The 21,551-nt window shown below is 41.8% G+C and overlaps 1 protein-coding gene across 3 annotated transcripts in view; it reads right to left on the reverse strand.

Annotated features, from left to right (window-relative positions):
- The window catches only part of CDH4 (cadherin 4), a 1,066,699-nt gene that overhangs the window by 364,519 nt on the left and 680,629 nt on the right, over positions 1 to 21,551 (reverse strand). For 2 of the 3 annotated variants that reach the window (XM_087959221.1, XM_087959222.1), the window contains one exon: positions 9,707 to 9,771. In XM_087959221.1, the coding sequence (XP_087815347.1) occupies positions 9,707 to 9,771 (65 nt within the window). Of the gene's footprint in view, positions 1 to 9,670; positions 9,772 to 21,551 lie in introns of all 3 variants that reach the window. The other variant, XM_087959220.1, reaches the window with a different exon arrangement.

The following is a 21,551-nucleotide window of genomic DNA, read 5'->3' on the forward strand; positions in this document are numbered from 1 at the left end:
CAGTCTTTCATGAGATTTCACAACTACAGACAGGCTGGGAGAGTTGCCAGATCGATATCTTCCAAACGCCACGCTCTAGCAGCAATGACTTGGCAATAAGTCAGGAACAGATCTTCACCCTAATGAATTGAACGAATTGTCTCCTGCAAACACCACTCCCCTTTCGCTCCCCTTTATTCCCTATGGGAGGGGCCATTCACCGTCCACCTGAGCATTTATTGCTGAGTCGACCCTTGTTCCTTAACTGTTCTCTTCTCCTGGCAGCTCTGTGCCTGCCCACACTGGGAACAGGCTCCAGCTGTTCTTCTGCCCCACTGATCTCCGACTCTGAAAGCAGCTGATAACTGTCAGACAGCCCTGCCTCTGACGCAGAGCACTTGTCAAAATCTTTCCCAGACTTCATGTTCCTCCCCAACCACCTCATTGTCCAAGTCTGCTGCCAATTCCTCTGGCAGGACACAACATCAAGGATCAAGCTGGTCAGGATTGAACTGCTGGCAGTGAACAGTGTGCTAGCCTACAATACTGTGTTCTGGTGAGATTCTTGTAAAATAAGTGCGTAGCAATAAAGCTTCTCCTTGAGACTATTCATGAGCAGCTCTGGCTGCTTTTTCCTGACATTATGTGAATGCAACAAGCATTTTGTGTATGTCCAAGAGAAAGGCAGTCTAGCAAGACTGTCTAGGACAGTCAGGGCAAAGGAGAATGGATTCGGAGGATTAACTGTGGTGAAACAAAGCCAGAAGAGAAGCAGCAACTATCAGCATCATAGTGGAAGAGACTGTTTTTGTATCATTTAGTCCAACCCTGCAGGAATCCAGATTAAATCATCCACGACTGAGGATTCCCCCCAGTGTCCCTTTGGAAGATCCAAAAGGCAACTCAGACAACCTGACTAAGAATTAACCAGGACATTGGAACTAAAACAAACCAAGGTCAAAGAATAGGCAATATCTCTGCAAAATGTTACTTTTTGAGAAAGGTTCAATAGAGATAGATACTCTTTCAAGCCATTCCTGCTTGGTCTGACTGTCTGTCTGTCTGTGTCTGCATGAAGGGGTGGGTTGCTGGAGGTTCGCAGGGGTTTGGGAGAACCCCCAAATCCCACACCTGACTGGCCCTGTCCATCCCTCCCCTCCCCTCCCAGGAGTCCCCACCTGGCCCGGTTTGGATGCAAGTAAGTGCAGGGCGCATGTGGAGGCTCAGGGAGGGCAAAAAATGAGCTTCCCGGAAGTTCAGGAAGGCTGGAAAAGGGCCTGTTTCTGGTTTCCAGAGAGCCTCTGTGGCCGGAAAGGCCATTTTCGCCCTCCCAGAGGCTCGAGGAAAGCCTCCGGAGCCTGGGGAGGGCAAAAATTGCCCCTCCCCCCACCATGGTGCAGGAGGCCAAATAGGCCACACCCACTATGGCCACACCCATCCAGCAACCAGGCAGAGAACCCTTTGCTAAAATTTTTGAAGCCCACCCCTGTCTGCATGTGCCTGTGTGCAGTGGTCATGCCAATTGGGAAGGATGGAGTAGAGGTTTCTGAGGAAGGCGGATAAAGAATTGGCTATTATAGTTAAGACATGGCCACCTCTTGAGTGAACCAAGATAAAGGATGCAGTATTTTGCATCAAATGCACATGTGCTAATGCATATATTAGAACTGGACATTTGGAAATAACAGAACATTTGGAAATAACAGAACAGAATAGACCAACCAGGGGATCTGAGATTCTACTCCAGCAGGCTCAGGAATTCTGGGAAATGAAGTCCACAACTCAGAAAAAGGCCATGGTTCCCCATCCTTGCTTTAAAGCAGCGGTCTCTAAACTTGGCAATTTTAAGGCTTGTGGACTTCAACTCCCAGAATTCTCCAGCCAGCTGGCTGGAGAATTCTGGGAGTTGAAGTCCACAAGTCTTAAAGTTGCCAAGTTTGGGGACCCCTGCTTTAAAGGAACCTATAACCAGCTTCATTTCTTTTACAAATAACTCTTGTTTTACTCATACATGCAGGGACCTTTAAATACAGCAAAAGTTGAGACTCCCACATTGATGACACACACAATAATAAAGTCTAGGTCATTGTCATTAGTCTTGTTTTCCTCTGTGTTTCCCACTTCCTCTAACTATACACTAATAAGGCTTTTAAGGAAGAAGTGATGTGAATTTTAAAAAGCCACAGTTCTCTCTAGCTTGAAGCAGAGTTCAGTTTATATTCATAGGACACACAACCTCAGCACAATATTTTGCTAAATCAAAAGCCACACTACAAGTAGCCCTTGTTTTACAACTGAGTATAACTGAACCCAAAAATTATATTGCCAAGCGAGAGGGTTGTTAAGTGAGTTTTGTTCCATTTTACGACTTTTCTTGCTACATTTGCTAAGTGAATCACTTCAGTTGTTCAGTTAGTAACACAGTTATTAAGAGAATCTGGCTTCCGTGTTGTCTTTGCTTGTTAGAAGGTTGCCAAAGGTGATCACATGACCCCAGACCACTGCAATTGTCGTAAATATGAGTCAGTTGCCAAGCATCTGGATTTTGATCACATGGCTATGGAGATGTTCCAACCCATCGTAACTGAAAAATGGTCATAAGTGTCATGCCCTTGGTAGAGTTGGACTCTGAGGGAGAGGAGGAACAGCTGACAGGGAGTGGAGGTGTGGTTCCGGAGGTTGTGGAGGAGGCTGGGGAAGGGCAGAGACCAGCTGGGCAGTCAGAGGAAGAACCAGGCCCATTCCCTCTGCATCCTAGGACACGCAGGGAGGAACGGAGAAGGCAACAACTTGGCTTACGAGAGAGGAAGCGGCCATGATCCCCCTCATTGGTTGCAACTGGGGAGAATAGTATATAAGAGAGACAGTTATAACAGCGCTACCAGAAGCAAAGCGTGTGTTATTTTGGGCTGAAGTTATCTTGGTTGGCGTCCCTCCAACGGACTGTGCCTTGTTATCTCCTTGAAGTTGGTAATTACTTATCCTGGTCCGTTGTGGAAATTCCTTCATTGTAGTTTGTTTTGGTTTTTTATTTCACCTCTATCTGCTCATTAAGTTCAGACTGTATTGCTTTCTTTTGAAGACTATTTTTGAATAAGTTTTATCTCCAACTAAGAATTATTGAACAGTGGGGCCAAGTTGGAGGCATTAAAGGACATTTATTTACATTTTGGATTTTGTTACATTTGTGTTACACTCCGGGTCATCACAATAAGTCATTCTTTTCAGTGCTGTTGCAAGTTTCAATGATCACTAAACAAACTGTTGCATGCATTCCTTTTGTAGGGATTGGGGGGAAATCCTATGTAGCTCACAAGAGCCCACAAAATTGTAGCAAAACAGCTCATCCTATGTAGCTCATGTAGCTCACAAAATTTGAAGCAAAACAGGTTCCGATACATGAGATATAGGACATAAAGACACAGTATACCTCAATTCAATGTCAAAATACATTACAATATAATCTTCCTACCTTAATGAATTACCTTCAACTCTCTTTCTAACCCCCAACAACAGGGGTCTCCAAATTTGGCAACTTTAAGGCTTGTGGACCACAAGTCTTAAAAGTTGCCACGTTTGGGGATCCCTGCCCTACAATCTTTATCATCTAAAATTTAGGTGATAAATAATAGCTTTAGCCATTTAATATTGTCCAGATGAAATTATTCTCCAACCAGAATTTCTAGACTGCATTCTGCTTTCTGTTCTTTTTTACTTATGGTCCTTGGAGAGAGAGCTCCTTCAAATGATACTTGGTCAAGTCCCTCTCATCCTCTCATGCAGTAACTCCTGGGGGAAGGATACTGCAAAATCCCCATTCCCTCCCCCACCACACTAACCTGCTTTCCAGCTCCGTTCTCCTGTGCAGGGCAACACAAGAAGACCCAGCCAATCAGCTGGGACTCGGGAGGTAGAGAATAGATGGGGGCGGGGCCAGTCAGAGGTGGAATTTACCGGTTTTCTAAACTACTCAAACTTTCCGCTGCTGGCTCTCCAGAACTGGTCAGAACTTGCCGAATACCACCTCTGGTCTCAGCCAAAAACAGAGCTTGGGAGCCGGCCCCCACAGGCACCTCTGACACGAGTGACATTGAGCTGACCACGCCCACATGGCCACGCCCACCCCAGACCCCCCCGAGGTCAAACACAACCCCAATGCAGCCCTCAATGAAATCGTGTTTGACACCCCTGATCTAAATAAATTCTGAAGGACTTCCAAGAAAGAAGGGTAAGTCTTAGACTTTAATATAATTGAAAATTTGCAGTGAGAGCTCAAACATGTAGTGCATGCCAGGACAGCTAAGAATATAGGTAATCCTCGACTTACAACGGTTCATTTAGCGACCATTCGAAGTTACAACCACACTGAAAAAAGTGACTTATGACTATTTTTTACACTTATGACCATTACAGCCTCCCTATCGTCATGTGATCAGAATTCAGATGCTTGGCAACTGGTTCATATTTGTGATGGTTGCAGAGTCCCAGGGATATGTGATCATGTTTTGTGACCTTCTGAGAAACAAAATCAATGGGGAAGTCAGATTCATTGAACAACCATGTTGCTTCTTTCCCCTGCTTGTTGGAAGCGTAATAAGGAAAATGGAACGTATTATCATTTATGATGGAATTGTAAAGAAGCTCAAAAGTTTTGGCAGAAAATTCAGAAATGGTTAGGAGAGATGTGTAAGATTAAAATACAGACCTGAAATTTTCTTGTTAGAAATTAATGTGGGAAAATACGATAAAGATATTATATACCTAATAATTCATGGAATTACTGCTGCAAGATTGGCCTATGCGCAACAGTGGAAGTGTAAAGAAACTCCAAGTAAAATAGAAGTAATTAGAAAAATTTGGATGTGTACAGAAATGGACAAATTGACAAAAGAATTAAAAAATAAGGATGAATTGGATTATTACAAAGTATAGGATAAGTTTTATTGTTGGATAGAAAAGAGGAAGGATCATGATAATATGAAATGATTATATGTATATACTACACTGCTCAAAAAAATAAAGGGAACACAAAAATAAGACATCCTAGATCTGAATGAATGAAATATTCTTATTAAATACTTTGTTCATTACATAGTTGAATGTGCTGACAACAAAATCACACAAAAATTATCAATGGAAATCAAATTTAGCAACCCATGGAGGTCTGGATTTGGAGTTACACTCAAAATTAAAGTGGAAAAAAACACTACAGGCTGATCCAACTTTGTTGTAATGTCCTTAAAACAAGTCAAAATGAGGCTCAGTAGTGTGTGTGGCCTCCACGTGCCTGTATGACCTTCCTACAATGCCTGGGCATGCTCCTGATGAGGTGGCGGATGGTCTCCTGAGGGATCTCCTCCCACACCTGGACTAAAGCATCCCCCAACTCCTAGACAGTCTGTGGTGCAATGTGGCGTTGGTGGATGGAGCGAGACATGATGTCCCAGATGTGCTCAATTGGATTCAGGTCTGGGGAACGGGCGGGCCAGTTCATAGCATCAATGCCTTCGTCTTGCAGAAACTGCTGACACACTCCAGCCACGTGAGGTCTAGCATCGTCTTGCATTAGGAGGAACCTAGGGCCAACCGCACCAGCATATGGTCTCACAAGGGGTCTGAGGATCTCATCCCAGTACCTAATGGCAGTCAGGCTACCTCTGGCAAGCACATGGAGGGCTGTGCAGCCCCCTAAAGAAATGCCACCCCACACCATTACTGACCCACTGCCAAACCGGTCATGCTGGAGGATATTGCAGGCAGCAGAACGTTCTCCACGGCATCTCCAGATCCTGTCACGTCTGCCACATGTGCTCAGTGTGAACCTGCTTTCATCTGTGAAGAGCACAGGGCGCCAGTGGCGAATTTGCCAATCTTGGTGTTCTCTGGCAAATGCCAAACATCCTGCACAGTGTTGGGCTGAAAGCACAACCCCCACCTGTGGATGTCGGGCCCTCATACCACCCTCATGGAGTCTGTTTCTGATCGTTTGAGTAGCCACATGCACATTTGTGGCTCGCTGGAGGTCATTTTGCAGGACTCTGGCAGTGCTCCTCCTGTCCCTCCTTGCACAAAGGCGGAGGTAGCGGTCCTGATGCTGGGTTGTTGCCCTCCTACAGCCTCCTCCACGTCTCCTGATGTACTGGCCTGTCTCCTGGTAGCACCTCCTTGCTCTGGACACTACGCTGACAGACACAGCAAACCTTTTTGCCACAGCTCGCATTGATGTGCCATCCTGGATGAGCTGCACTACCTGAGTCACTTGTGTGGGTTGTTGACTCCGTCTCATGCTACGACTAGAGTGAAAGTACCACCAGCATTCAAAAGTGACCAAACCATCAGCCAGAAAGCATAGCAACTGAGAAGTGGGCTGCGGTCACCACCTGCAGAACCACTCCTTTATTGGGGATGTCTTGCTAACTGCCTATGCTTTCCACCTGTTGTCTATTCCATTTGCACAACAGCATGTGAAATTGATTGTCAATCAGTATTGCTACCTAAGTGGACAGTTTGATTTCACAGAAGTGTGATTGACTTGGAATTACATTGTGTTGTTTAAGTGTTCCCTTTATTTTTTTGAGCAGTGTCTATACTATATATATAGAATGTAAATATGTACTATTTTTATATGTGACTTACCAATGTAAGACAACTATGTGGTTAGGAGGATTGCACCATGTTCATTGTTTTTAATGTTCTTTTCTTTTTTTGTGTTTGTCTAATAAAAATAAAAAGGAACAACCATGTTACTAACCTAACAACTGCAGTGATTCACTTAACAATTGTGGCAAAAACAATTTTAAAATGAGGCAAAACTAACTTCACAAATGTTTCGATCAGCAAGATAAATTTTAGGATCCATTGTGATCGTAAATGAAGGACGATCTATATTTCTGAATTAACAGAATTATGCAAGGAAGAATAGAGATGGGTTCCAAATGCAAGAATAGAAAAAAAAGTTAAACTGTTAACAGAAAATATTTGAAAGCTCTTGTTTCTGCCAAAAGTTTCCACTTATCAAAGGGCAATAAAAAGGTGACAATACAGGCCAAACGAGATGGTCTCCAAATAGCAAAAATCTATTTTCCACTGATTTTGAAATAAATAATAATTTTAATCAAGGTAACTATGACAATGAAATGGGTAAAATCTACCTTCCTTCATTACAGATAGTCCTCAACTTATGATCACAATTGAGCCCAAAATTTCTGTTGCTAAGTGAGACAGTTAAGTGAATTTTGCCCCATTTTGCCCAGTTGTTAAGTGAATCATTGCAGTTGATAAGTTAGTAATCTGGTTGTTCAGTGAATCTGTTTTCCCTGTTGACTTTGCCTGTCGGAAGGTCGCAAAAGGGGATCACATGACCCCAGGACATTGCAACTGTCATAAATTTGAGCCAATTGCCAAGCGTCTGAATTTTGATCAGGTGATCGTGGGAATGCTACATACCGTCCATACCTTTCCCAGCAGTCGCCACGTGGAGGCGTCCAAACTGTGTTAACTATGTCTTTAAGGAGTGGTGCAGTGGCCTAGAGGTGGAGCTCTTGCCTCACAATCAGAAGGCTGTGAGTTTGATCCTACATAGAGGAAGATATATCTCTCTCTGGGGACACTGAGAATGTCAGAATTCCGGCAGTTACTCCAATTAAATCATGAGCCTCGAGCCACACTCCCAAAACTAAAAAAAAGATTTATTTGAACATTCTATGTCCGGCATTTACCTGGGCGTCACCCTTGATCCTGCTTTCCCCCCCACCCCTCTGGGTGTATCATCCAACAAAAAACGTCCATAGTCAAAAGTCATCAATCATGCTCTCCAATTAGATTTTTTCACAGCAGAAGCTTCAGTCATCTAATCTGTCTTTGAAGAAAATATGAATGGAATGTACTTTCGATTCCACTTTGCCGTCTGCTCTCTGAAACTCCCCCACTTCTATCTGTTGTCAACTATAAAACATGTATACAAAATGTTTTATGAGTTGATAGAGAATATATCTGCTGAACAAAACTCTGCATTGGTGATAGGAAGGGCATCCAGACATTAAAACACTCTGCTAGCTCCATTCAGTTGCTGAGGCTCCACTCCACAAGGGATTATCAGGTTATTAAATGAAGAAGATGATGATGATGATGGGAATGCTACAACGGTTGTGTGAAAAACAGCCATAAATCACTTTTTTCAGTGCTGTTGTAACTTTGAAGGGTCACTAAATGAACAATTGTAATTCGGGGACTACTTGTACACAGCTCAGACTGGAAGAGTATTCAAACTTCGGCACCTGCCATATTCATCATTCTCTTACTTAGATACGACAAACAATATGCATTTAGATTTGCAGAAGGATGTTGTGTTTAATTGTCCCTGATGTAGAGATTATGTCAGCCTCTATTCATTTAGTGAATAAGAGAAGGGATTTCTTGCCAGATCTTACAGTTGAAATCATCAAGTTGAAATGCCACATGGTGTTTTTCATTACATTCCTTGAATTATCCAATTCACCTTTAAAATAAAGCTCTCTGGTTTTCTATCCATCACCGTATATGTTTTGCTGGAATTTCCATAATTTACATATCTCCTCTGAGAGAGAGGAGTAAAAGCACAGGGCCATGATATGATATGACGGCAGCATCTGTGCTTTTACAGACACCCAGAAACGAAAAGCTACAGTCGTAGTGTTCTCATTGGAATACATTATCCCCGAATGAGGTCGTAATTTAATGCAGATGCGCTGGCATAAAACAATTTACTCCTACACTTTGATTGAAAATAATTTATTGTCAAGTCACCTCCTATCACTATCCTTTGCACTCTGCCAGATGAGGGATGTTTCCTTAAGCTTTGTTCAATTGCGATCTACCCACTCTGGAGCAAATGGAAAGATGATACTGACATAAAAGATGATGTTACAATTGGCCATCTTTATTTTGCTTCAAGAATATCTGTTGCTGCTGGCGATTATATCTGGATTCCACGTGTCTAGAGTACAACCAGAACTGGGAATAGCATTTCTGCTTCTAAGCGAGGCAATAACAATAGCACTTACACTTACCGTATTTTTCGGAGTATAAGATGCCCTTTTTCCACCCCCCCAAAAAGTGGGTGGAAATGTCTGTGCATCTTATACAGTCAATGTTGCCGAAGCCCCGTCCATCCGCTGGCCCCCACCCTTCGGCCTCTGCCTCCCAGCCATTTGCCTCCTTGCAGCAAACAGCAAAAAGCCTGTTTCAGTTTCAGCACATCCTGATTAGCACAAGCAGCTGGTTGTCGGTTGGATTGGCCTCCCAACGATCAGCTGTTTCAGGCTGCAGTGATTGCCATTGCCTATTGCCGCCTTCGCGTGTCCCATTTTTGGCCTCTGCATCCTGTTTTTGGCCTCTGCGCCCTCTGTTTTTGGCCTCCCATTTTCCCATTTTCCACTCATTTCAATCCCTGCTGCCCGTAACGGGCCGAAAATGGGGCACACGAAGGCCGAAAATGGGGTGTATGGAGGCTGAAAACAGGATGTGGAGGCTGAAAATGGGGTGTACAGAGGTGGCAATAAGTTGTGTCCCTTGAGTTGTGATTTGGGTTGCAAATCCCATGGGTTGTGATTTCTCCCCCACCAGTAATCTGGTCAAAGTTTTCCATCTTTCTAAAACCCGATGCTCCCAAGTTCATTACCATAACTTTTGCCTGCTCCAAAGGTGTGTGCACCTGTTTGGTGGGGTGGAGAGTGCCGCTGTTCCTCACCTTGAAGTCCAAGTTGGCGCTTTCATACGGCGTTCCTTTGCTCTCCGAGCAGCCGCTAACTTTCACTGGAAAGGAAGGCAGAAGAGATAAGGATTAATCAGGCGGCTGTTATTAGCATCATTAGTGTTATCAGTATGCTTATTAAGAGATCAGTGTGCAAAATTCTGAAAGGAGGAGCATAAGCAGGAAGGAAAAAAATAAAAACCTACATCGGTCCCTCCTGTGAGAATTTACAACCTACATTTTGACATTAGAGGAGAGAAGAGGACGGCAGATGGATATGAGCTCTGTATTTGCTTTCCACTGGATATGAGAATTTAATAATAAGCTATTTTTCACACATTCTAGCACAGAACTAGATTGGGTAGGAGAGAAAGGTCACCAAACACCTGAGTCCCGTAGATCCTCAGATCCTAAATATTTTTTTTTTATTTTTGCACTCAGCAAAATATTGATATGGAGAGTAACTCTTGTTATAAGGTAGTCCTCGACTTACAACAGTTCATTTAGTGACCATTCAAAGTTACAAGGGCACTGAAAAATGTGACGTATGACTGTTTTTCACACTTACAACCATTCCATGGTCATGATCAAAACTTAGGTGCTTGGTAACTGACTCACATTTATGACAGTTGCAGTGTCCTGGGGTCATGGGATCCCCTTTTGTGACCTTCTGACAAGCAAAGTCAATGGGGAAGCTCAGATTTCCTTAATAATCGTGCTAGTAACTTAACAACTTCAGTGATTCACTTAATAACTGTGGCAGGAATGGTTGTAAAATGGGACAAAACTCACTTAACAACTACCTCGCTTAGTAACAGAAATTTGGGACTCAACTGTGGTCATAAATCAAGGACTACCTGTGTTAATCTCAAATGCAATCCCTCGTTGCAGGGGCAAATTCTGCTGTTTTGGATTTGCAATCACCGTATAATATTAAGACTTCTTCAAATATCATTACAAAATGCATGAATGGGGGAAAAATTAGAAAAAAGGGCCTCGCATTAATGCCCAAGTCCATGTTATCCTGCTCAGTTCTATATGTGTAAAGAGAGCTTTAGATTGAGATTGTTGTTATAATTAGAGCAGGGTGTGATATATTTCACATACTGATTAGATTTTATGAAACTAATTTGTACAGCCATCCAACTCACTTGCATTGACTCTGATGGCTTACAACAGTAAAATATCACAGTGTAAAAACCTATAATACCCTCACCCTGTCCCAGTACTAGTGAATATTTACTACACAATTTTACTGTAAATGGCTGCCCAACTCACACACAAGCAACATGGTAAAGAAAGAAAGTATCTGTCTCTTACTCTTGATTTAAACATAGGAAAGATATGTCCGTGTACTGTGTTTCCCTGAAAATATGACCTACGCCGAAAACAAGCCCTAGCCTGGTTTTCACGCCTGTGCCTAATATAAGCCCTACCCCCAAACTAAGCCTTATTTAAGCCCCGCCCATCATCTGGTTGTACGAGATGGGGCGAGGTGCGTGTATAAAAATCAAGCTAAGGCAGCGGTGTGGGGGATGGAGCTGCTCCACGTTCCTCGCACCCGCTTACCTTAGGACTGCCATAGCCAGGCTTCCCATGCCCTGATACCTGTCACACCACTGCCTGAATTCTTCTGCAGCCACTTGCAACCGGAAGCCATGTGGCACGTCATGCTGATGCTGCCACTAGCGGCAGGATGTTGTGTGGCATTTCATGCCAGTGCTGCCACTCGTGCACGCCATGTACAACGCATCATGCAGCCTGCTGCCACGAGTGGCAGTTCTGGTGTGACAAGCCATGTGGCATCTGAGTGCGAGCAACTGCAAGTGTCCACAGAAGAACAAGTGTCAGGGCATGTGAGGCCTGGCTGCGGTGGTCCTAAGGTACGCGGGTAAGACATTCCCCAAAAATAAGACCTGATGCTTATTTTGGGGGCCCAAAGAAAATAAGACTGGGTCTTATTTTGGGAAGAACATGGTATGCGTTTGGGGTCCTTGGTACTTTCTGAGTTCGGTTGTTTTCTCTCTCAGGAAATCCCACTACTGTCAACTCATAAAATATTTCTCTGGTCTTTTTAGAGTTGCCAACAGAAAGGGAGGAGGGAGCAGTGCAGCAGCTTGCAAAAACCAAAACTGCATTCCATAAATGTTTTCAAAGATAGTTAACTAGGTGACCGAAGTTTCTGCCGCACAAAATTCTAACTGGAGAGCCTGATTCTTGGCTATGGATGTGTCCCATTGGAGAATATGAATTACAATACACCCAGGCAATGCCGGCATGTTAACTCCCAATAAATCCTTTTTAAGTTTTGGAAGTTTGGCTTGAGACTCATGATTTAAATGGGGGTGACTGGTGGAATCCTGACAGCTACCTTCTAGCCTTGATGATATTATCTAGTTGGGTAATGCAATGTCTCTGAAAAAACAACCAAGCTCAGAGAAAAACAAGAACCCCACGGTTTAACCCCAAGCTACAAATATTCTCTTCCATTGATCTATGCGTGCCTATGTGTTATGCAATCCCACTGCTATCTTTGGCATGGCCCACCATTAAGCCATTTTTTAAAAACGTTTAAGCAATTCTCAGTATCAACCAGACTGCCTATTTCTGGCTTAGATTATGAAGAGGTAAATCCAATTCCCAACATGCTATTCAACAAAATGCTTACTGGATTATTTTGACAAGCGACAATGAAACAGATGCCCTGCCTCTGGGCAGCTGAGAGGCAGCTGATTAGCCACTCAGGAAAACAAATAAATGAATTAGGTAGTTCTTTGATCATAGGCAGCATGGCTCTGAGTTTCAATACTTTGTGCACTGAAAACAGTTCTTAAGTCAAGGAACTCCTAAACAGGGAGGAAAAAAAAACCCCCTAATTTCTGCTGCCATGAGTTCTTTGGGAGAAAAAACTAGATAAGTTTTTGACAGTTAATTTTATGCTCCTGGATCCTACTTTATTCAGAGCAGACTTCCCTTTGGAGGCTCTTCTGTTTAGAAACTGTCAAAAGAGGACCTTTTAAGTGGAAAGATGGTTTAAAGGGAAAATGTTTGAAACAGGCATAAGAAAGAAAGAAAGAAAGAAAGAAAGAAAGAAAGAAAGAAAGAAAGAAAGAAAGAAAGAGGGAAGGAGGGAGGGAGGAAAGGAAGAAAGAAAAAGAAAGGGAGGAAAGAAAGAAAGAAAGAAAGAAAGAAAGAAAGAAAGAAAGAAAGAAAGAAAGAAAGAAAGAAAGAGGGAAGGAGGGAGGGAGGAAAGGAAGAAAGAAAAAGAAAGAGGGAGGAAAGAAAGAAAGAAAGAAAGAAAGAAAGAAAGAAAGAAAGAAAGAAAGAAAGAGGGAAGGAGGGAGGAAAGGAAGAAAGAAAAAGAAAGAGGGAGGAAAGAAAGAAAGAAAGAAAGAAAGAAAGAAAGAAAGAAAGAAAGAAAGAAAGAAAGAAAGAAAGAAAGAAAGAAGGAATTTCATTGCCTGGACATAGCATGTTTTATAATTGTGTTTTATTAACTAGATGTGTGTTGTATGAACTTGGACAAATATTTCTACATATAAGCGAAATAGAGTCCATGCTACCGCTTGCTCTGCTTGAATTAACTTGCATTAGTCCACAGGTAGCCAGAGCTGGCCTTACAATATTCAGCACATGATATCTAGTGAGGCATCATAATTGAATTAGGCTTTTTAAAAACATGATCTGAGGGAAATCTAATGATGTGAGGGAAATGTGTGAAGATAATCATATTTGAACTGAATTTTGGAAATTCCTCAAGAAGAGAGCTATGTAAGCAAGATATTCTTGACGGGAGGCAGTTCTCTTTTTGAAGACTTGGCCCAGGTCAGTAGAAAGAAGAATCCACCTAGAAGACACTGTATATCAGTCAAGTAGGTGACTGTCATGCCTCCACCCCACTCCCCCGTCAGAGCCTGAATCTACGGAGGAAGATGAGCTGGAACTAGAGCTGATGGAGATCAAGGGGGCATCTTGGCTGGCTTTGGAGGAACATGAGGAGGAGCAGGCTGAGCCAGGCCAGGACCTTTCAGGATTGGGACAGCTTGTAGGCAGGGAGGAACGGGGGCAGGATGACCAAGAGAGGCTAAGCAGTGAACATGAAAAACAGAGCTCAGGTGATGAGCAAGGACCATCCCCTCCTGATCCTTGAGCACGGAGAGTGAAGAGAAGGTGGGAACAGCGCAGGCTGACCTGACTACTCAGGAGGAGACCACCCTGCCCCTCTCCACAAGGCACACCTGGGGACTGAGATTTAAGGGGACAATGTGGGGAGGGGCATTTTTCGGGAACAAATGCTGAATTCATGGAGTGTTGTGTGCTGTTGCCGACATCGGAATTTCCCTAGACTTCTTGTTTTATTTCTTGCTTCCTGGATTAATTGCCTTGTTCCTTTGCTTCCTGGTCTAATTGACTTATTCCCTTGCCCTGCTGGATTTCTTGTTTTGCAGCCATTGTGCTCACAGTGCTGTGCTGGTCTCCTTGCAGCCAGAGGCTCTGGGAATTGCCAGAAACGTGGGAGCATTTGGAGAACATTTGGCGCAATAAAGGGGCGGTTTGAACTGTCAGCTGATTGTGTTGCCTCTGTGCCATGCCCTGGGTCATCACAGTGATGATCCTCTTTTATATGATGACAAGCATGGATCTTCCAACTGAGTCCAGTTTGATTTGAACATTCCAGTCACTTTGGAAAATCAATGCAATTGAAACATCAGTATTATCTCAAATCAGTAAATTGGACTGAATTCAATTTGGATCAATTTAGACCAATATAAGGCAACGTACATGAATGGAAAATCATTGAATTAGACCAAATTGATTTGGATGTATTAATTTGAGCACTGCGGTTTGATATTCCAAATCTGTCTCACACTGAATATTCATGCAGCTACAGTAATATTTTTGTATTTCCAATTAAAGCCCCATTTCTAAATTTTTCTTCTTTACACATAGCTATGTCTATATACATCATCTCCTTTTTATACACCCCGTCTTCCTTTTATGCTCCTGAATATGTGGTCAGTTTATGCTCCTGAATAGGTGAACATGAAAAACAATGAATAGGAGCATAAGAATAAAAATACAGAATCATTTTATTTTAAAGGAGGATAAAACCCCCTGAAGCCATCTTGTAGCTTCATTAGAACTTGACAATAGGAATTGTCCAATACCTCTTCATTGCATCAGCAGTTCAAACTTCAACCAAACTTAGCTCAGAGAAACTCCTAGGATTTATACATGGTCCCATGGGAGTCTGACAACAGCCAATAAAATACCTGTTCTTGCACAGGAACAGGAAGCTCAAGTGCAAAGCCCAAAAGAAGATATAAATACCCACCCCCATTCTCAACTCCATGTGGTCAGCTGCCCAGAACCACACATGCTTAGTGGTTTTGTTTCATCAATAAATTGACCCTCTTTCCAACCAACCTCCATTTTGTCTCCAGTGCCTTTGTCCCGGCTTGGAACTGAACCAGATGGATATTTCTTCCAACAATATAGACAAGAGAACATGTGGAGATGGTTGAGCTAATTTAGAGTTTTAATTTATTTTACTTGATTTTCACATGCTTTTCAGACCATTCTGATAGATGTGGTTTATCTCGATGGTGTCATAATTCTCTAAAATTGTTTTTAAATCTTGACCTTCGTGACTTTGTACATGGAGGCTGTAGCCTTGCTGTGGGGGTGGGATGGGAAGATCCTCTGCCAGAGTTTAAGGACAGCTTTCATATTTCTGACACAATCATACCACATATAAAACAGTTTCATTGATCTACATAAAATCTAGGGCATACACCCATTAAACAAAAAACGAAGTCACTGGCTGCTCAGTTTTGTGTTCAGTCCATATTCATTCAACACACAGAGAGAGTGCTCCAGTTTGGTCTATTGATTAAGGCCCCAGGCAAGAAAGTATGGAGACTGTTGAGAAGGGATCAGGTGTGGCTTGGTCCGAACAAAGAGATGAACTCCAGATCGCTCCTGATAAATGGACACATTTATTCAGCTGAACAAAGGTGGGTCCTCCTATAAGATTGGAAGAACCCTGAAAACATATAAAACACACAAAGAGCGGTTGCTGGAATTGGGTATGTTTAGTTTGATGAAAAGAAGGTCTAGGGGTGACATGATAGCAGTGTTCCAATATCTCAGGGGCTGCCACAAAGAAGAGGGAGTCAAGCTATTGTCCAAAGCACCTGACAAGAAGCAATGGGTGGAAACTAACCAAGGAGAGAAGCAACCTAGAACTAAGGAGAGATTTCCTGACAGTTACAACAATTAATCAGTGGAACAACTTTCCTACCAGACGTTGTGGGTGCTCCAACACTGGAAATTTTTAAGGAGAGATTGGACAACCATTTGTCTGAAATGGTACAGGTTTTTCTACCTAAGCAGGGGTTGCAATAGAAGACCTCCAAGATCCCTTCCAACTCTTCTATTCTATTCTATTCTATTCTATTCTATTCTATTCTATTCTATTCTATTCTACTCCACTCCACTCCACTCCACTCCATATTCTATTCTATTCTATTCTATTCTATTCTATTCTATTCTGTTCCACTCCATATTCCACTCCATATTCCATTCCATTCCATATTCTATTCTATTCTATTCCATTCCACTCCATATTCCATTCCATTTCATTCTATTCTATTCTATTCTATTCTATTCTATTCTATTCTATTCTATTCTATTCTATTCTATTCCATATTCTATTCTATTCTATTCTATTCTATTCTATTCTATTCTATTCTATTCTATTCTATTCTATTCTATTCTATTCTATTCTATTCCATTCCATTCTATTCTGAATACACTTTGAAACAGGTATGCATATATATTTCTGACTCTGAATTAGTTATACAGATAGTCCTCGACATACAACAGTTCATATAAGCATTTCAAGTTACAGCTCGTTGTAGTGTCTTTGAATATTAGTAGCTCGGGTTGGGAGTTATGTTGTTGGGTTGAGCTTGGTGATTTGATTGCAAATGTTTCATCCCCCATTTGAGGAGACATCTTCAGTGTGCTTTGGATTGTGCTTGTCTGGGGGAGCGCTGGTCTTCAAAGACCTTTCTGAGTCCTGGTCTGATTTCAGGTTGGTGTGATTGGCGAGCTGTAGTTGCTGAATCCTAGTCCTTAGCTGTAACATAGAAGTTACAACTGTACTGAACAAAGTTACTCATCATACTCATCCAGCATAGATGCTCCTGCAAATCCTACATTAGCAGCTATAGTAGCAGTATAAACAGTTCCAATCATATGATTCTATCCAGGCTACATGATGGTACATCACTCATGGAGCTTTCTTTGATTCAAAAGTGTGTGAGAGGCTAAGGAGACCTCAGAATAGCAGTTAGACTTATATACCACTTCATAGTGCTTTACAGTCCTCTCTAAGTGGTTTACAGAGTCAGCCTATAATCTAGGTCCTCATTTTACCCGACCTCGGAAGGATGGAAGGTTGAGTCAACCTGGAGCCTGGTGGGATTTGAACTGCCAAATTGCGGGCAGCCGGCAGTCAGCAGAAGTAGCCTGCAGTACTGTACTCTAACCACTGCGCCACCTAGTCTCAAAATGATTGAAAAGCACCCTTTCCCACCTGCAATGTGAGGCTACCAATGAGTTTGGGTCTCCTCGTCTGACCGCTCACTTGTGTTCTTGCAATCTTAAAAATTAATGCAAGCCTGTTTTGGAATTTCACTGTAATAATAATAAATAACAATATTAATATTATAGGCCATTATAAATCCAGGAATGCTGAGTTGAGCCACTGGACCAACTCAAAATATCTGTTTTTATTTTGCTGTAAAAGTTGGAATAAGGAAAGAATTTCACCCAATCAAGTAAGTGAGGCATCTGTTCTAAGGCATTCCTATTTCTCTTGTATTTCATCCTTCCTGAACATCACTTCTTATGAGGTGAGAGAGACCTATTGACTGCAGGAATGAAATAAATTTTTCATTCATGGCAAAGTTTGTGTAGGTGATGCTGGGATGAGACGAAGGTATGTTTTGGTAAGTTGGTGTGAGGATCTGCCTTGAAAGTCTGAATAAAATATACACATCATTATTTTTGTAATTCTCACCTCAAAACTATTTGTTTATCTCTTTTCCTGCCAACTATGACCTGTAAAATCATTTCATTTCCCCAAGTTATCTAGAGAGAGAGAGAGAAGGAAAACAAATCTTCAGACTTCTTTCTTATCAACGGCTATTTCACTGGAGATATTTATTTTTATTTCAGGGTACAGATTTAGAAAAAAAAAACTCTGCGTGTTTTTATATCATTGTCCTTGAATGCCACACTTTGCTTCCTTGGGTACATTTGCAGAGGGAGGAAAGGAAGCACGTCAACATTTTAAATCAGTAAATCAAAATAAATGTCCCAGATAAATGTCAATCAATAAACGCCCAAATAAATGCCATTACAAGTTTTCTATATTTTTAAAATATTGGAAGAGCGAGAGGCCCATTTGTGTCTCTGTGGGAACAAGCAATTCAGGACTAGTCTGAATAGGGAAGATCAAAAATTGATCCAATAATCAGGCTGCATTTATCATACCAGCATAAATCTAAAGAGGCTGCCTTTACACAGTTTTATCATGCGCTATTGAAGTTTTAAATCAGAATATATTTGCTTGGCGTATTGATACACAAATGTGACTAGTGTGTTAACAGTGCTTCGGGCCTGTATTGTATCCAACTGACCCAAACAATAGGTGATTTTTTTTTACCTCATTATTGCTTTCTAAATGAGGGATTTTTCTCTTTTGCTATTTAGTTATTACAGTAGTCCTCAAATCCCAATAGTTCACTTAGTGATCATTCAAAGCACTGAAAAAGTGACTTATGATTGTTTTTCACACTTATGACCATTGTGTCAGGATTCTGGCAATTACTCCAATTAAATCATGAGCCTCAAGTCACACTCCCAAAACTAAAGATGATTTATTTGAAGGTAACATTCTACATCTCGCATTTACCTTGGCGTAGCCAACTCTGAGATATGTAATTCACTGTCACCCTTGATCCTGCTTTCCCCCCCACCCCTCTGGATGTATCATCCAACAAAAAACGTCCATAGCCAAGAGTCATCAATCATGTTCTCCAATTAGATTTTTTCACAGCAGAAGCTTCAGTCATCTAATCAGTGTTTGAAGAAAATATGAATGGAATGTACTTTCGATTCCACACTGCCTGCTCTTTGAAACTCCCCCCTCTTCTTTCTGTTGTCAACTATAAAACATGTATACAAAATTCAGATGCTTGGCAACTGATTCATATTTATGACAGTTGCAGTGTCCAGTGATCCCCTTTTGCGACCTTCTGACAAGCAAAGTCAATGGGGAAGATAGAGTCACTTAACAACCATATTACTAACTGCAAGGATTCCCTTAATAACGGTCACCAGAAAGGTTGCAAAAGGAGGCAAAATTCACTTAAGAACTGTCTCGCTTAGCAACAAAAAAAAATTGGGCTCGATTGTGCTTAAGTTGAGGACCGTCTTGTAATGAGGGAAGGTAGATTTTACCCATTTCATTGTCACAGCTACCTTGATTAATTAGCATTTATTTCAAAACCGATGGAAAGTTGGTTTTTGCTATTAGTGAAGCCCATCTCGTCTGTCCTGTATTTTTACCTTTTTACTGCCACTTGGTAAGTGGAAACTTATATTCTATGTCTGAAACGTAAAAGTCTTACAAGCGTGACATTTCCTTTCCCAATCAATGCCGTTTATTGCAAAAAAAACACAGGTGTAATGGCTCAGAAAAATAGCTGTTTATGGATTCTGTTTTAAGCTGCTTCATATTGCAGGAAGACAATGTTCCTGGGAAATTCTCTGCCATGTTTGAATACCATAAAAAAAAAGTTACAAAAGCAAAACATTGTTTGCGCATTGGCCTCAGAAACTACCAAGATCAATTGTACAAGGAAAAGATTGCAAAGACTGAAATTATCTTGGGAAGGAGTTTATATTTGTTTATAGAAATGCTTGCTTTAGAAATTGAAATTGGCAAGATTTGTTGAGATTTCCCCCATCCTCACAAGTAGAAGTAGCTTTTACAGCCTTCCTTCCTTCCTTCCTTCCTTCCTTCCTTCCTTCCTTCCTTCCTTCCTTCCTTCCTTCCTTCCTTCCTTCCCATTTCCCTCCCCCTCTCTCCCATTTCCTGCCCTTCTTTCCTCCTTTGTTCCCTCCCATTTCCTTCCTTCCTCCGTTTCTTCCTTCCCTCCCTCCCTCCCTTCCTCCCCTCTCTCTTTCCTTCCCTCCCTCTCCCCTTCCCTCTCTCCTTCCCTTCCTCCCCTCTCCCCTTCCTTCCCTCCCTCTCCCCTTCGCTCTCTCCCTCCCCCCTCCCTCGCTCTCCCCTCCCTCCCTTCTTTCCCCTCCTTCTTTTCCCTTTTCTTCCTCCCTCCATCCCTCTCCCCTTCGTTCCTTCTCTCCCTCTCCCCTTCCTTCTTTCCCTTCCTTCTTCTCCCCTCTCTCCCTCCTTCCCTACATCTCCCTTCCTTCCTTCCTTCCTTCCTTCCTTCCTTCCTTCCTTCCTTCCTTCCTTCCTTCCTTCCTTCCTTCCTTCCTTCCTTCTCTCCTTCTTATTCAACCATGATATTTATCCAGAATCACTCTGCAAAGGGGCAGCCACATACATGTAATAAATTAAATAAATAGCCTTTTCTGGGTTTTAAGAACTCCAGAAGGAGATCCCTGATTTACTACTGTAGTAAGCTTCTCATTGGATTGAGAATTCCTTCATGCAAGAAAACTTTTCCACTCATGGTAAATACTGAATACTCACAGAGATGGAAATGTTATGACATGTATGCAAAATCAAATTTATTTATTTCACACTTCATAGCCTAATATGTGAACCATAACATTGTTGTACTAGACATACATTTCAGCATCTTGCAGTGCAGTTCTTCAATTAACATGGATACTTCAGTGCATACGTTAGGAAAAATATATATGCCCAACCTTGCCTATATTACTTAAGATGACAAATAAAATTCATGACACTAGGGGAAATTGCCTTCAAAAACAGATGTACTGCCTTAAATTGCATGACTAAGGTGTGCATTGGGGAAAATGGGCATAAAAATGCCTCCACATTTTTAAAAAATTGACTTTTTAGGATAAACGTTGCAGGAAACGGAGGGGACAAATGTATCTTTGGAAAAATGAATAACTGAGCAAAACCAACACGAAAAGATTCCTGCCTCATTAGATTATATCCAGAAATTAACTGATTAAGAACATTTTAAGAACATGGGTCAAGACTGAACAGATAATAAATTAGGGTTCAGTTTGGCTACATGAAATGCTGGACTGGACTGGGATTCTTGCAAAAACCTGCACATGAGAAAACTGTTCATTGTCTTAATCAGTGGCTAACCTCAACATAATACAAAACATGCATGCTGGCTGGCTAATTAACATGACATCCATCCATCCATCCATTTATCCATCCATCCATTTATCCATCCATCCATCCATCCATCCATCCATCCATCCATCCATCCATCCATCCATCCATCCATCCATTGCTTAAATTATTTTTGCTTAAATCAGTTTGCTTAAATCATTGCTTAAATCAGTTTGCTTAAATCATTGCAATCATTTACCCAAACATCACAGTTGCAATACAAAGAAAAAGCAGAAACACACCTATACAGATGGAACATATCACTTAAATTACAGAGAAGAACATGCAGACACCTTCTATGGCCGTTGCTGGCTAAGAAGTTGAAAAGAACTGATGAAGCCATGCTATGATGAAGGCTTTCCCCCAAATGGAATTTTTCTTCTTCCCAGCAAAATGGAATGCAGGTAGTTCTCGATTTAT

This window comes from Notechis scutatus, chromosome 3, assembly GCF_049901735.1.
Source record: "Notechis scutatus isolate UNSWTSFEM ecotype Mainland chromosome 3, rNotScu1.2, whole genome shotgun sequence".
Classification (NCBI taxonomy): domain Eukaryota; kingdom Metazoa; phylum Chordata; class Lepidosauria; order Squamata; family Elapidae; genus Notechis; species Notechis scutatus.